This window comes from Microcebus murinus, chromosome 14 (assembly GCF_040939455.1).
Source record: "Microcebus murinus isolate Inina chromosome 14, M.murinus_Inina_mat1.0, whole genome shotgun sequence".
Lineage (NCBI taxonomy): Eukaryota > Metazoa > Chordata > Mammalia > Primates > Cheirogaleidae > Microcebus > Microcebus murinus.
This window is the reverse complement of record NC_134117.1, coordinates 57,922,381-57,935,892: the sequence shown is the minus strand read 5'-3', so window position 1 is coordinate 57,935,892 and position 13,512 is coordinate 57,922,381. Positions and strand designations below refer to the sequence as shown.

At 48.0% G+C, this 13,512-nt stretch overlaps 1 protein-coding gene across 27 annotated transcripts in view; it reads right to left on the bottom strand.

The window, feature by feature from the left end:
- Positions 1-13,512, bottom strand: part of KCNMA1 (potassium calcium-activated channel subfamily M alpha 1) — a 722,512-nt gene that overhangs the window by 199,370 nt on the left and 509,630 nt on the right. For all 27 annotated transcript variants that reach the window (XM_076010104.1, XM_076010105.1, XM_076010108.1 and 24 more), the window contains exons 10-13: positions 12,393-12,503; positions 9,127-9,232; positions 7,270-7,352; positions 3,644-3,713 (exon numbers count right to left, since the gene is read on the bottom strand). In XM_076010104.1, coding sequence (XP_075866219.1) covers positions 3,644-3,713; positions 7,270-7,352; positions 9,127-9,232; positions 12,393-12,503 — 370 coding nt within the window. The remainder of the gene's footprint in view (positions 1-3,643; positions 3,714-7,269; positions 7,353-9,126; positions 9,233-12,392; positions 12,504-13,512) is intronic.

Genomic DNA, 13,512 nt, shown 5'->3' with positions numbered 1-13,512 from the left:
CTAGGCTGACGCCACGGCACTCACTCTAACCTGGACAACAAAGTGAGACTCTGTCTCAAAAAAAAAAAAAAAAAAAACAAGCGAAACCTTTCCAAGAAAGTCCTTCAGGATCTAAGGCCCGGGCGGTTCAACCCTCGGTCCCTCATGTCCCCGTCTGTCTTGAGCTCCTCAGGCGTATTTGACATGTCATCACACAGGGACGTCAAGTTTGTTCCCTGTCTCAGGCTCCCCTGGCCTCCTGTGTGGCCGTCATAGTTTCCCCAGTCACGGGGCAGGGAGTGAGGGGACATGCTGGAGGCTGGGAGGGAGATCTGCGTGCATGAAACAAAGAGAGGAGACTGACCCGGGAACTTAAATTTGTTGTTTCTGGCAACTTCGCCCTATTTCGCGTGAGGGAGTTTGGGTTTGGTGGGAAATGCCAGCTTTACTGCACTGACATCTGGAGGCAAATCCTCTCTAATTTGGAGAGTTTAATGAGCAGGTCTAGCAGGACCCGGACCTCCCTCCACTTCTGCTACTGCACTACCCCTCATCCCATGGAGAAGTAATGTGACAAAAGGCTGCCCCGGGAAACCTAAGAGATGGATTCCAGTCCCAATTCCACCTCTCGGTGTATCCAACTGGGGGAAGCCACCTCGAGGTGCAGAGAAGGGCATGTGAGGGGAAACACTTCGACGCCACGGCTGGACTGCCGAGGTTTGCAGTGGGAACGCTCAAAGACCTTGCATGTGCATTGGGCCGCTGGGACCTGGCTTCCAGAGGCAAAGGCCTCTTTTACTAGAGGCGGCTGGAAAATAAAAAATCCATTAATAGGTAAATCATCAGGAGTGACACTTTTCCAAGACATCATAAACTAGTCTTTCCTTGAAGAGCTTCAAGCCATTTACACTCCAATCGGAAAATGCCCTGCACTGTCTTTCTTCTGTGTTCAGAGATGGCCAGACTGAAAGTGTTTCTCTCCAGTGGTATCAAAAAGATACACTTTGGCAAGCAGCAGCCTTCTATAAAGCCTACTCTCAGGAACTAGTGCTTGGTTCAATGGGCTGTGGCTCCATTTGAAGTGACGGTGGCAGTTAGCTGTTCTGTCTCCTAGCTCCCAGGCTGCTGAGTGGCCCTGATTCGTGCCTGGCAGCGTCGTTCTGTCTGTGACAGAGCTCAGACCCCTTGGTCTGAAGTTACACTGGGACGGTGAAATGCACAGATGGTCCAATGAGGACTAAAGGAGATAATGGATGTCTAAGCTATTTTAAAGCCATAAAATATGACACAAATGTCTGTGATTATTATGATGACAAACTCGGGGCCAGTTTTACATGGAGAGAAAGAAGGCAGCTTCCTGACTTCCCTCTAGGCCTTAGAATATCATCATCATCAGCTCACAGGGAATTGGAATTCTTTATATGTCAAGCTTGGTATCCAAATACGGAATCAACCATCCCTTGGACTATGTTCATAGGTGCATAATTTTACACACAAGCCAGGTCTTCTCCTGGAAACAAGTTTTAATGGATGGAGGTCTCTGGGCATCTAGGATGGGTGCAGAGAAAGTGCCAAGAAGAAAAAAAAATACTGAAAGAAAAGAGGAAGAAAAATATATTTAAAAGGGTAAGGTGGAAGCATCTTAGGAAACAGAGCAAAATTATAGAGCAGAGTGAAGAATGCCCATTTGGAATTCTACAAGGAATGAGATGATAAACCATGATGAGTGGACTTTCTATTCTTGCTCTAGAAATGAAATGATAGAGAAAAAAAATCCGGTGTCAAAGTCACTCTATTTCTTGTGTCCTTACTAATCTCACAGGGATCTGTAAGTCATTTTGCCTAACCCTGAAACCCAAATAGATTGGAGTGGTTCTAAATAAAATGTGTTTTAAGTAATAATCATGGACCGGTTGATATCTTCCTCATTGTTCCTGAATAATTGAAATGCAGAGGTTTGCCAAAGACGTTCACGTTGCTATGATCATGTGATTACTGACCAGGGACTGCCTGGATCACAGGCCGGTTGAGCTACTTTGAGTTTGACAAGAACCACATAGCTAAAATCCTCCTTAATTTCTTGAAGATGCTGCATCAGCACTCATTGGAAGGAGAAAAAAAGGAACTGACATCCCTTTCTAAACATACAACATTCATTTTCCCATTCAATCTGAACTCAGCCAAAAATCTAAACAACAGCTTAAAGTACTCCCACACTAAATGAAATTTCAAATCACGAATGATAGAAGGAGCGCTCATTGCCACAGGAGCTGTCACCAGTCATAGCCTCGCTAATAAAATTCACCACCACCTGCAGAGGCTGCTGTCAAAAACTTCTCCAGCTTGACGCCTGTGCATTGCCAATGTCCTCACTTTATCTCTTCGGCATCCTTGGGTTTTTCAGAGACAAGCAGGAGAACGCAACCTTGGGTTCCCAACACCAACCCCCCAGGCTGGAGCGCAGCACGTGCCGCAGTGGGGCCACCTGCCGACAGTCAGGCAATCCTGGGCAGTGGGCAGCAGCTCCGAGCGGTGGGCCAGTCACGACAGCAGGCTCCACTCCACAATGGCCTCTGATGGACCTCCACACGGTAAAATGGGCCAGCACTTGCCAGCAATTAAGAAATAATGGCATGGCACTGGTGCATTTGGCAGAATGGGGCCTTCTCTGAGTCACCTGACTGCCTATTTCATAGGGAATATGGCCTGTGAGATGGGCCGCAGGCTCACTCATAACCCAGCAGGGAGTTATTCTGTCCAGACAGGACACCTGGCTCCAGGTACTAAGCAGCCCCGGGTTTCTAAGCTTCATTAAGGAGATAACTGGTACCATACCAAACAGAGAAAGGTGCCACCTTCCCTCCCCCAAAGCTGTTTTCTCGGGAGTTTGTTGACTAGCGTAGGGAAGGAGCGTTGCCTTGGAGGGAGAGACTGGACTCTGGTTTACTGAGAAGGAATCACAGGGAAGCAACAGAGACTCCAATGTTTGTTTCTTTTTCCAATCAGTGCCCCATTGTGAGCCGCAACACTAGGAAAATTCCTTCATGCTGAGTCTCTGGATAGCCAACAACTTTCCCAAATTCAACTCTGCAAAAATCTTATCCTAAATTTGAGAATGTGTTCCACCTTCTCCACCCAGAGTGGAGAATTCTCCACCCTTTCAAGTTCACCTGGTCTCAGAGAGAGAAGTTCTATCACTTCTCTGGGACACTCCCTTAACTGCAAATTCCCTGAGGGTATGAAATAGGGCTTCTCCTTCACTTACATCCCTGCGGGTGGGTGGCAGGTAGAGCGCTAACCCCATAGTAGGTGTTCAATAAATATTGACCGAAGAAATGATTGCAGCACATCAACATGGAAGTTGTTGTAATTTAGGTGCAAATGGGGTCTAAGAACACATCAGTGTTTCTGAACCAGGGGGTTCAGTAGATGCTTCTGGAATGAATGAGCCTGTGCATGAAGGAGCTTCCTTCCAGTGAGCAATTGCAAACAAGTCTGGATTAAAGAAATGTGCCAGGGAGATCTTTGCCCACCACGCCTCTCGCCCAGCCCTTCGAACTGCGGTGGTGTGCACACACGTGGGCACGTGAGCGTGTGTGTGAGGCTGCGTGCTGAGGGGGAGGGAACTGGACCCTGCATTGTCGTCAGCCTGGAACCGGCTTACCTTGTTGTGATACTGCAGCATCTGCGTGATGATTCGTATCTTTGGATGGTAGTTCTTTATGGAGATGACTCTGAAAAGGAAAGAACTGAAGCTGAGCCAGGGTCTGCCTTACCCATGGAGTCTGACGGAGGGGTTCACATGGTTTTCTCCCAATGGGACACTCGTGGGGCCGGCAGCCAGCGCCATCCAGAGGGGTGGCAGACACTGGGCCAAGTAAAATCATGTTTCCACCACCATGTCTCTTGGTAGTGTGAAAAAGAAATCACAAAACAGCAAGTCTGTGTCCCGGGCATGAGAAATCTGAGGGTCCCCTGTGATGCATTGGGGACGAGATGTGCCCCTGTGTGTCCTGGATGGTGGGAGGCCTGGTGCAGGGCTCACAGGCTGGCTGACCGTATGGACACCTCAACAGCACAAGCAAGCTCAAAGCCCGCGGCTCCCCGCCCCGCCGGAGGCTTGCCATCTCCAACACCCCAGGGACCAGCCAAGAAACAATCTGCTCTGAGTCCAATTCTCCAAGTTAACAACTTGAGACAACAATGACAAATCAAACAAGCAGCATGACAAATGGTTCTAATTGTGACACACACTTGGCCACTCTGGGAAAAATGATTTCTAAGCAGGGCTGTTAGGATGGGGGCAAGGTCTCAGCCTTTCCGTAGCTAACAGAGTCTAAAGGATGACTTGGACGCTGATGAAAAATGAGTGCCAAGGCCTTGTGGGGGGTCACGATCTGGTGGGAAATTGTCCCCCACCTGCCCTGAGGCCATAGGCTGTGTTGAACACACCACAGGCGCCCACCCCCACCCCCACATGTCCTCCCCAAGTCAATGGCCATGCTGAAGGGAGGAGCAGGGAGCAGATGAATGGAAACACCTGGGTTCCAGTCGCAGCTATTGTACTAATGAACTGGGTGACCTTCAGGAAATCCCTGGGCTCTCTGTTCCTGTTTCCTCATCTGGACACGGGGGCAACAGTACCTGCTTTATTTACTTCACAGGCTTGGTATGAGCAGCAAATGGGAGACCAGATGTGCAAATGCTTTGAAATCATTAAAAGCTCTCTCCACGTGTAAGTTATGGTTTTTGTCATTACCGACTCTGTCACAGGTGACATTGTACATTTCCTCCCGTGACAAGGAAGGCTAAAGAATGGAATGCCACAGCAAGGCCCACCTCCTAAGCCTAATCAGAAATGCGATGCATACATTACGACCGCCCCCAAACTTTCCACCAAGCAGAGCTCCCCACTTCACCCCCTCTCTGTGCAAAGCTGAAGAGGACACAGGCAGGGAGCAGCTTCTTCTGCAAAGCTGCAACTTGTGAATTTAGGAAACGGATCATGCTAAAGCCTCTCCAGCACAAATCCGCCCAGGGTTTTTGCACTTGAAGGATTTCATTTTAGTTTTGAAGAAGTGTTGTGTTGGCCCATACTTATAACTCGGGGCCTCTGAGCCTCTGTCAGCCCTGCCTAGCACTCCACAGCCTCAGCCAGTTTTCTGCATTAGCTCATTTCAAATGGGTCTTTGACATTCTAATTTCAAAAGGGGCAGATTGGTCTCATTAAATTAAAGAGGAAGGAGGATTATACAAATAAGAGAAAGACAGAGCCCATTTTTAACCCTGAACTTCCCATTTCCTTTTGCTGCCTGGGCCTCAATGCTGGTTCTTCTTAACTGCATTTCTGATACTACCTTTGACCAGTAATTTCTATGCCTTGGCATCCTGACAATCACCCTGGTACCTACATGTCTTCATAGTAACCCTATCACAGTTGGGTTTGAATAAAATATTGCAATTAAGAGAAATGCCCATTTCAAAGATACTACTCACTTCCATTATTCACTTTGGAAACAAAAACAAAAAGAAAAACAGCCATGTCAGCCCCAAACTTCTCTGTGGGGTAAAAACATTAAGCTCTGTCTTCTTTTGGTTTTCCATTTGGAACTTTGGAAAAAATGAAGCCTGGTTCCTTAAGGGCTACACTGCCATCTTTTCAAATGACAAAGGATTAAAAAAAAAAACCCTACTTACTTCAAAGAAAAGGACAAGTGACACACCCTAAACCAAGGCCAGTGTAGTCACTGTCCAGCTGTCACTCACTGCTTAGGGACAGGTTCAGGTGTGAAGCCAGTCTCCACTCCACCCTCCCTCCCCAGCCTGGCAAGCCCAGTGCTCACAAGAGTTCATGCATCAACTTCCTCAGAACGACTGCACTGAGCCCACTGCCAAAGAAAAGTGAGTGGAACGAGAAGATGGGGCCAGATGTGGCCTGCCAGACACTAAGACCAGATGCTTTGGGGAGGACTCACTCCTCCTCCCAAGTGGAGGAATTCCCCCACCTCACTGATGGGAAGGCTCAGGTCACTCGGGGCCACGGATGAAAAGGAGATGCAAGCATTGTCATGCCACAAAGGCAACTTCCTGACCCTCAACCTCAGGTAAATTCCCAGGACACAGTAAACCCAGCTGCAGCAGAGGCGGGATCTGCGGCCCCAGGGATGGCTGTTCACAATTAGGCGAGAGTTCCTGGGAATGCAGTGGGCTGAAATGTTTTCTCTCAGTTCAGCTCCTCTCCAGAAGGTTCTCTTTGTTGTTTCCCCCCTCAGCCCTTGTAACCATTCTGCAATTTACGCAAGAGAGGAGATGAATTCCAAACGGCCTTTAACTACCTGCAGGGAAATGTCTTGACTTTTCAGTCATTTCATAGTAGCACTCTGCAACTATGGACCTATGGAAAGGACAAAAACTGAATAATTGTGCTTCTGAAATGAGAAAAGAACGAGGTGTTGAAGTGGGGGTTGAGATTAGCGGTAGACGGGCCTAACCCTCCAGGCAATACTTCCAGAGTGTCCTCCTACCAGAAGAGGTTCTTTAAAAAAAAAATGGGGCAGGGGGAGTTTGTAGTAAACTAGGTTTGATACATCCTCTCTGATACACCATCTCAGAGATTCACATCAGTATTAGAAGCACTGAAAAGGCTTCCAGTGAAGAACACTATTTAATTTGGGGGAAACTGGTTGAAACAAGCTAATTGGTCCATAAACTCCTCTTTGGGTGACACTAATCAGCATGGAAAGCCCTAACAAGGCGTTTCTCAAACTTGGCACGATTGACATTTGGGGCCAGATAATTCTCTGGTGTGGGGACCGTCCTGTGCATTGCAGGAGGTTTAGCGGCATTCCACCAGACGCCAGCAGCGCCATCCCCTAGTCACGACAACCAAAGCCATCTCCAGACATTGCAAAATGTCCCTGGGGGGCAAAGTCACCCCCGGTTAAGATATCTCAGGTCCACTTCCCTTTAAGAAACACAGCACCTTAATTCAGGCCTGTACCCGTGTGAATCTACCTTTCCCTTTCTAGTTCTGTCTCAAGGAATCTCAAACCCATGGCCAGCTGTGAGTCCCAGAGCTGTGGTCTGGGGACAGTGAGCTTCCTGTTGGCAGCTCCCTGCCCTCCTCACCCATTGCAGCCTGGGCTCCCAGGCCCGTGCGGGCAGTGACCTGTGGGGCGGCACAGGAGGCAGAGAAGGTCTCACAGAGGCCGTCTCTGCAGAGGACCCCAAAAGGCTACGAGAGGGCCACAGGGTGCCAAGGCCCGGGCCTTCCCCAGCCCCCAGAGTTACCTCATAATGTTGGAGGCATCTTCAGCGTCTGGGTCAGCGCAGTACTTGTTGGCAAGGATTAGGCACGCATCTGCTGACTCTATCTAAGACACCAAAAGGAAAAATCACAGAACACAAACATATAAATAGCCACGCTCGACTGCATTCTCTCTCTGTTGACAGCTCTTGGAGAACCTGGTGCTTTGCAAGGAAAGGGGGAAAAAAACAAGCTTGGGAGATTATAGTTTTTTGTCAAAAGTGTAGGTTGCAAGCCCTTGTTATGGTATAAACATTTCATCTTGTTGCTGTTGGAGGGTACAACATGTACCTTGGTAATTATACTTTTCCTTTGGCATAGGCGCTTATATGTAGGATTTCCAGATTCCTTTAAATAACAATTAATTAAGCCTTTCAGTCCCCTCCCCATCTCCTTTCTCAACCGTCTGCATCAGCCTCCTAATTCCTCCTGCCAGGAACCAGGTGAGCTCAACCCCATCTCCCGGGTTAGCAAGTTCTCTGAGTAGAAATTCAGAAATGTAGACCCAAAAGTCCTTCATCCAACCTTTTTTTTATGTCTTCATTATCTGGGGCCTGAGAACAGAGCCCTAAATCAGATAACAGCTCCATATTGTTTAGCATTGCATTAGTATTCCGATAGTCAAAAGACAACAAATCTATGTGTGTGAAATGATATGTCACAAATGATCTCAGAATACAACCTACTGACTTACCTAAACACGAGCCTAAAGGGGCTTATTCCTTAGAGGGGACCATGAGTTTGATGTGCTAATAATTGCTTGCATTTAAATTAGGTCTATGAACAATAACTATTTTCTCTATGTTCTCATAAGATTTCACATTAGCCATAACTTGGGTCATGTCTGGATAATATTAAGATTAACTGGGCTATGTAAGCATAAGAATTCTCAGTGCTGGCCCAGGTCTGCAATCTGTCCTACTTGGTGTGTTGTATTTAATGGGCCATTCCTGCATTTGGAGGGAGGGAGAGAGGGCATGATCTCTTCATAGTATGTCACAAACTGCCTCTAGATTTCTTTAATAATGCAAAGAATTTACCCAAATCCTTTTGGATTATTCATGCTGGCCAATTATCTTATTTACAGAATTATGTGGTGACCACGGTTAGCATTTAGACTTCAGTGGATTCACAGTATTAATGATCACCCACTGGCATGCAAATATTGAACATGCTCACAAAATCTATACCAAATGAATAAGGTGGCAGATGCCATTTTGCTGTGCACCTTTCCCTTCGAAGCCTCAGGTGTGCTTTATGAGAGATTCTAACTTAGCAGGTTCTGGAAAGAAAGATTAGCCCATTACCAAGTGATGTCAGATACCTGCATGTTTAGTTTTGCACCCAGAGTCTTTGGTGGGGGAAATAAAGGGGGAGCACAAAACATCCCATGGCTTAGTAAAATTTTATTTTATACTTTACACTAATGTTTCCTTCGGGTGTAAATAATAGATGTTGGAGCTACGTTGAGTCTAACTTAAGGATTCAAGATGGGAATTACTTGATTATTATGTTGTGTGTACAAGACTTCTGAGTCTGCACAACTGGTCTACTTCCTTTAGCAGCAGCTGATATTGAAGGAACCAGCAAAATATTGGTAAGTTTCACATCACGACAGTCCCAGTGTGGCGGGCTTATAGGCGGTCTAGCATGCGCCCGCAGAATGAGGTGCAGAGGCCGGCGGAAGGGTGGCATCAAGGCTGGCGGTACCTGACTCATCTCACTAGGGGTCTGGGGGACCACCGCTGGCCATCCTATGGGGCATCTCCCCTCACGCAGAGTTAAACACGCCCCCGCCCCGCAGGATGCAGTGCAAGCAGAAGTCACCTCCTCCTCCTTACCTTGACTCTCGCGAGGTCATGTGGATTGAGAACTGAACCCTGATAAAATTCCACCTGAGTGAAATGCCGTTTGAACAGAGCTTCCAGCTCCAGGTTAGGGGAAATACTGCACAGAGAGACAAGAAACGGCCGTTAATACAGCAGATTTGGACTCGGGGATTTCAATTCCCTTCTGGAATTTCCACAGAGAGCCCCGGGGAAAGGGTGTGGCCGACAAAGCAGCCCCTATCATACTCAAGAGAAGTAAGACCCCAGCCCAACTAAAACCAAAACCAGCACCAAGGTAGGGTAAAGAGGCCCGTGGCCTTTACAAAAGCCAAAGCCTACGGGGCAATATGTCATAGCCTTCATCATGAATGGAATCCCTATTTTATGAATAGAGAAGCAGGGCTGGGACACGAGTGTGATGGTTAATTTTATGCGTCGCCGTGCCTGTGCCACGGGGTGCCCAGATTAAACATTACTCCTGGGTGTCTGTTAGGGTGATTCGTATTTGAATCAGCAACTTCAGTACAGTGGATTGTCCTCCTCCCTGCAGGCAGGTGTCATGCAGTTCTCTGAGGGCCTGAGTGGACAATGAAGCAGAGGAAGGAGGAATGTGTCCCCTTTGCCTCTTGCCTGCCTGCTTGGGCTGGGACATCTCATTCTGTTCTCCTGCCCTTGGACTGGGGTTTACACCACTGGCTCCTCTGGTCTCTGGCCTTCGGATTCAGACAAAATGACACCAGGGTCTCCAGATTGCAGATGGCAGATTGTAGGACTCCATAATCAAGGGAACCAATTCCTCATAATAAATCTCTCTATTTATAGACAGATATATGGACATAGATAGAGGCAGATATATATCAATATATAGATACTTATACCTATCTAAATCTGTAACCATATTAGATATATTGATACATAAATTATATATATATACATATATATATTTATTTATCTGTAGCTCTATATATCTCCTATCGATCTGCTTCATTGGAGAACCCTAACACAATCGGAGATTAGCTGAAGTTCCCCCTGGCAGAGCCATCCTGCTATTTGTTCCATCAAGAGCCTTCCCCTGTTTCTCTGCCCCATGGACTTCTCATCTTCCAAGGCCTGGATCAAACAATACCGACTCTGAGCAGCCACAATTTAGTCTCAGTACTATTCTTGATTTGCATACATGTGTGCTATATATCAAACATCTCAGCGCTGAGCTGGGCAGACACCTTTCCCATTGGATAAAAAAATTGACTGACTTCTAATTCTGCAGAGATGAAAAATATACTCTACGAGTTTCTGTGCTAGGCACCGGGAGATAATGTTTAATTAGAACCTACTATTTGTCGGGGACTATGATAGTCAACACTTGCCTAGCATTTATTAAGTCCTCAGTAATAATAAAAATAGTTAATATTTTTGTGTGTTTATGATATGGCAGACAATGTTCTAATAGACTGACAAATATTAACGTATTTAAACTTCAAAACATGTCATCAGCCCAAAGCTTTGAGAGGTTAATTAACTAACTGGGCCATCCACTACGAGTCTAATATTGACAGATGCTGGGGGACACAAAGGTGAATCCCAGCAAATGAAGCATTAGCAGCCAGCTTGTTTAGTCAAACGAAAGCAGTGGGCAAGAGAAGAGTGGTTGCCAGTGTGAATCCACCCACTCTCCCAGACCCATTGCAGGTCGTGCCTTGGTTGGAAGCCTGCCCTGGTGATGCCAGTAGCCTGGCCTCTCCCGGAGAGAGATGCCCCGTGCACTTCTCAATTAAACTGCCTTTGGCATTCCTTGGATAATACAGGGTTCGTATTGTCCTCTAATGGTTGCATGCATGCTCATCTTGAAATACCCAACGGATATGAGGGCAGAACTTCCACACTATACCCCTCTCGAACTTTCCAAAACGCTCAGCAGAGAACCGGCCCCACGGCTGGTAATCAGCAGCTCAGCACTGAGCTGGACCTGCAGGCGCTGGCTCCTGTGCTGCCACAGCCTGGTCAGTCTTCTGAGGGTTTGGAGAAGTCAGTGCGGAACAGAAAAGTGCTAGTGCTCCAACGGAGGGGCAAGTCAGAAGTTTGGCATTCTGTGAACAAACGCCAGAGGGAGGGGATGCACAGAACGGCCAGTTTGTAGGGAGGTTGGCCTCACTGGGCCCTCAGAGCAGGACTGAGCCCTGAGTGGCCAACACCATGCGAGCCGACGCCAGCATGGGAGCTCTGCCCTGGCCTTTTGCAACATGGTGCCAGGACTGGCCTGCGATAGCCCCATCTCCGTAAAAGATGATGACAATGGTAGCATCCATGCCAACATGGCAGAGCCCCCTAATTGTCTCCCCTCCTGTGGCAGACCACCTTTTACTCTAAAAGGGGGATCAGGCAAAGCTTAAAACCTCAACGACATTGGGTGGAAGGGAGATTGCTGCTTTCCTCACTTGTAACACACACACGGTAAGACCTACCTCCTAAACTGATTGTGCTGCCTAATATATTTCACCTTTCATGCTAATAACTAACACTTATTGAGCACTTACTGCATGCCTGACTGTGTTCTGCACACTTCAATTGGATTTTCATTTCATTCTCATAATAGCCCAACAAGGTGGAAATCATTGTTATCTCCCTGATTTATGGATGTGGAAACTGAGGCACGTGGAGATTAAGTAACTTTCTCAGCCAGTATTTGGGTGAGTCAGGATTCAGACTGAGGAATCTGAGTCCAGAGCATGCACTTTTATTCTTCCCGTGGATTAAATGAGACACTGCATGCCCAGTGGCCAGCCTAGCGCCCCACACCGGAGGCTCCCAGGAACAGCAGCTGTCCTGATTACTACCTTACACCTGCTTCCTCTGATGTTGGTTCTTGCTTGGTCTCCGTCTCACTCCTGCACTCCTAACGTACACACACCACACAACTAATCACCCCACACCGGACACTGTGGGCGCACCAAACACACCGGACTGCTGCGGGGACGGTAAAGACGAGTTGAACCCATAATGAACCGCACTGTTATTTCTTCCAGAGAGAAACTCGCATGTGGTTCCAGAATTCCCTCCGCGGAGGCAGGCGCTGCTCTCATGACTGAACCAGCGTGCGGCTCCCCTTCCCATTGGGTCAGTAACGACCTCTCCAATGAGGCCAGCAGGATCGTGAGTCATCAGCTCCACCCTGACCCCCACCGCCACCACCATCAGTACCGCTCTTACGGACACTCGGGGAGTCCCCCCGGGGGGTGTGTGGTTCGGCGGAGGTTCTGGTAACAGCAAGAGCCTCTTACTTGTGAAGAAAAACGATCTCCACGTTGACATCGTCCCGGTCTTTGTGCAGAAAGTCCTTCAGGAAGTTGGAAACACTCTCCAGCGTGATGTGTCCACAGACCACAATGTGCCTGAACGGGAAAGGCCAGTTAGACCCGGCCAGGCCCAGCAAGATGGCCCGCGTCCCACCCTGGCAAGACAGAGGAAGCGCGGCAGCTGCAGGGAAGCAGTCCTCTCCTCCCTCCGCCTCCCCGAAAGCCCAGCTACCATCCCCGAGGCCCGCGAGGAGGCAAAGCAGCGGTGCTAGCAGGTGCTCAGAGACTCCTGGACAGAAAAGGCATATGGCTTCTCACCTGATGCTGCACAAAGATCCTATTAAAACCCCAACCGTTTGGCCAAGTGGTTTTATGCATTCAACAATAAGTGACATTATGCTTGCGCTTAAATGCTGCATTATCAAGTCCCTTGCAGATGCATATCTCTCCCTTTCTGCCCACAAAGCGTCCTCCCGGGAGATTTACTGTATGAGTCTTGGTTTATGACATAGAGCTTATCAGGTAATGAGATAACAAATCTTGCTGAAACGATGATTTTGTGTGTAAGAAAGCGGACTTTTATCAGGGCGGCTAATGTGCAGCCTGACACGTTATAGGCTCTGCTGGCCATAGCAGTAAAAAGGAAATTTTGCATTTTTCCGCCATAACTCCTCCGACAATGGGGGCATGTAACACTTTACAGTAAGTGAGCATTACTCAGGGCTAAGTGGGGGCGGGATGCCCGTGGAATGGAAGATCACACCGGCTGGCTGTGTGTCCCCATGGGGTGGCTTCCTTAGGGTGCCTGGGGTTTCCAAGACCACAGGATAGGGTGAAGCCAGGAAGGGATGGGGCTGTAGTTACTTGCCTTGTTCTAGGGTGGTTTGGACTTCTGTTTCTGGAAATAGTGGCTCACTCTGAGATGATCCCCTCTTTCAGAACTACTGAGCCTAACAGTCCCTCCAACAGCTTCGGGCTCCTGGATTACTCTGACTTGAGCACCAGGCTATCCTGTGTATATTTGCTCCAGAGTGCATGATCAGGAGTAAGTACTCCGATGCAAGAGTGAGCTGCAAGACCAAAAGCTGGGGACTGACTGTGCAAA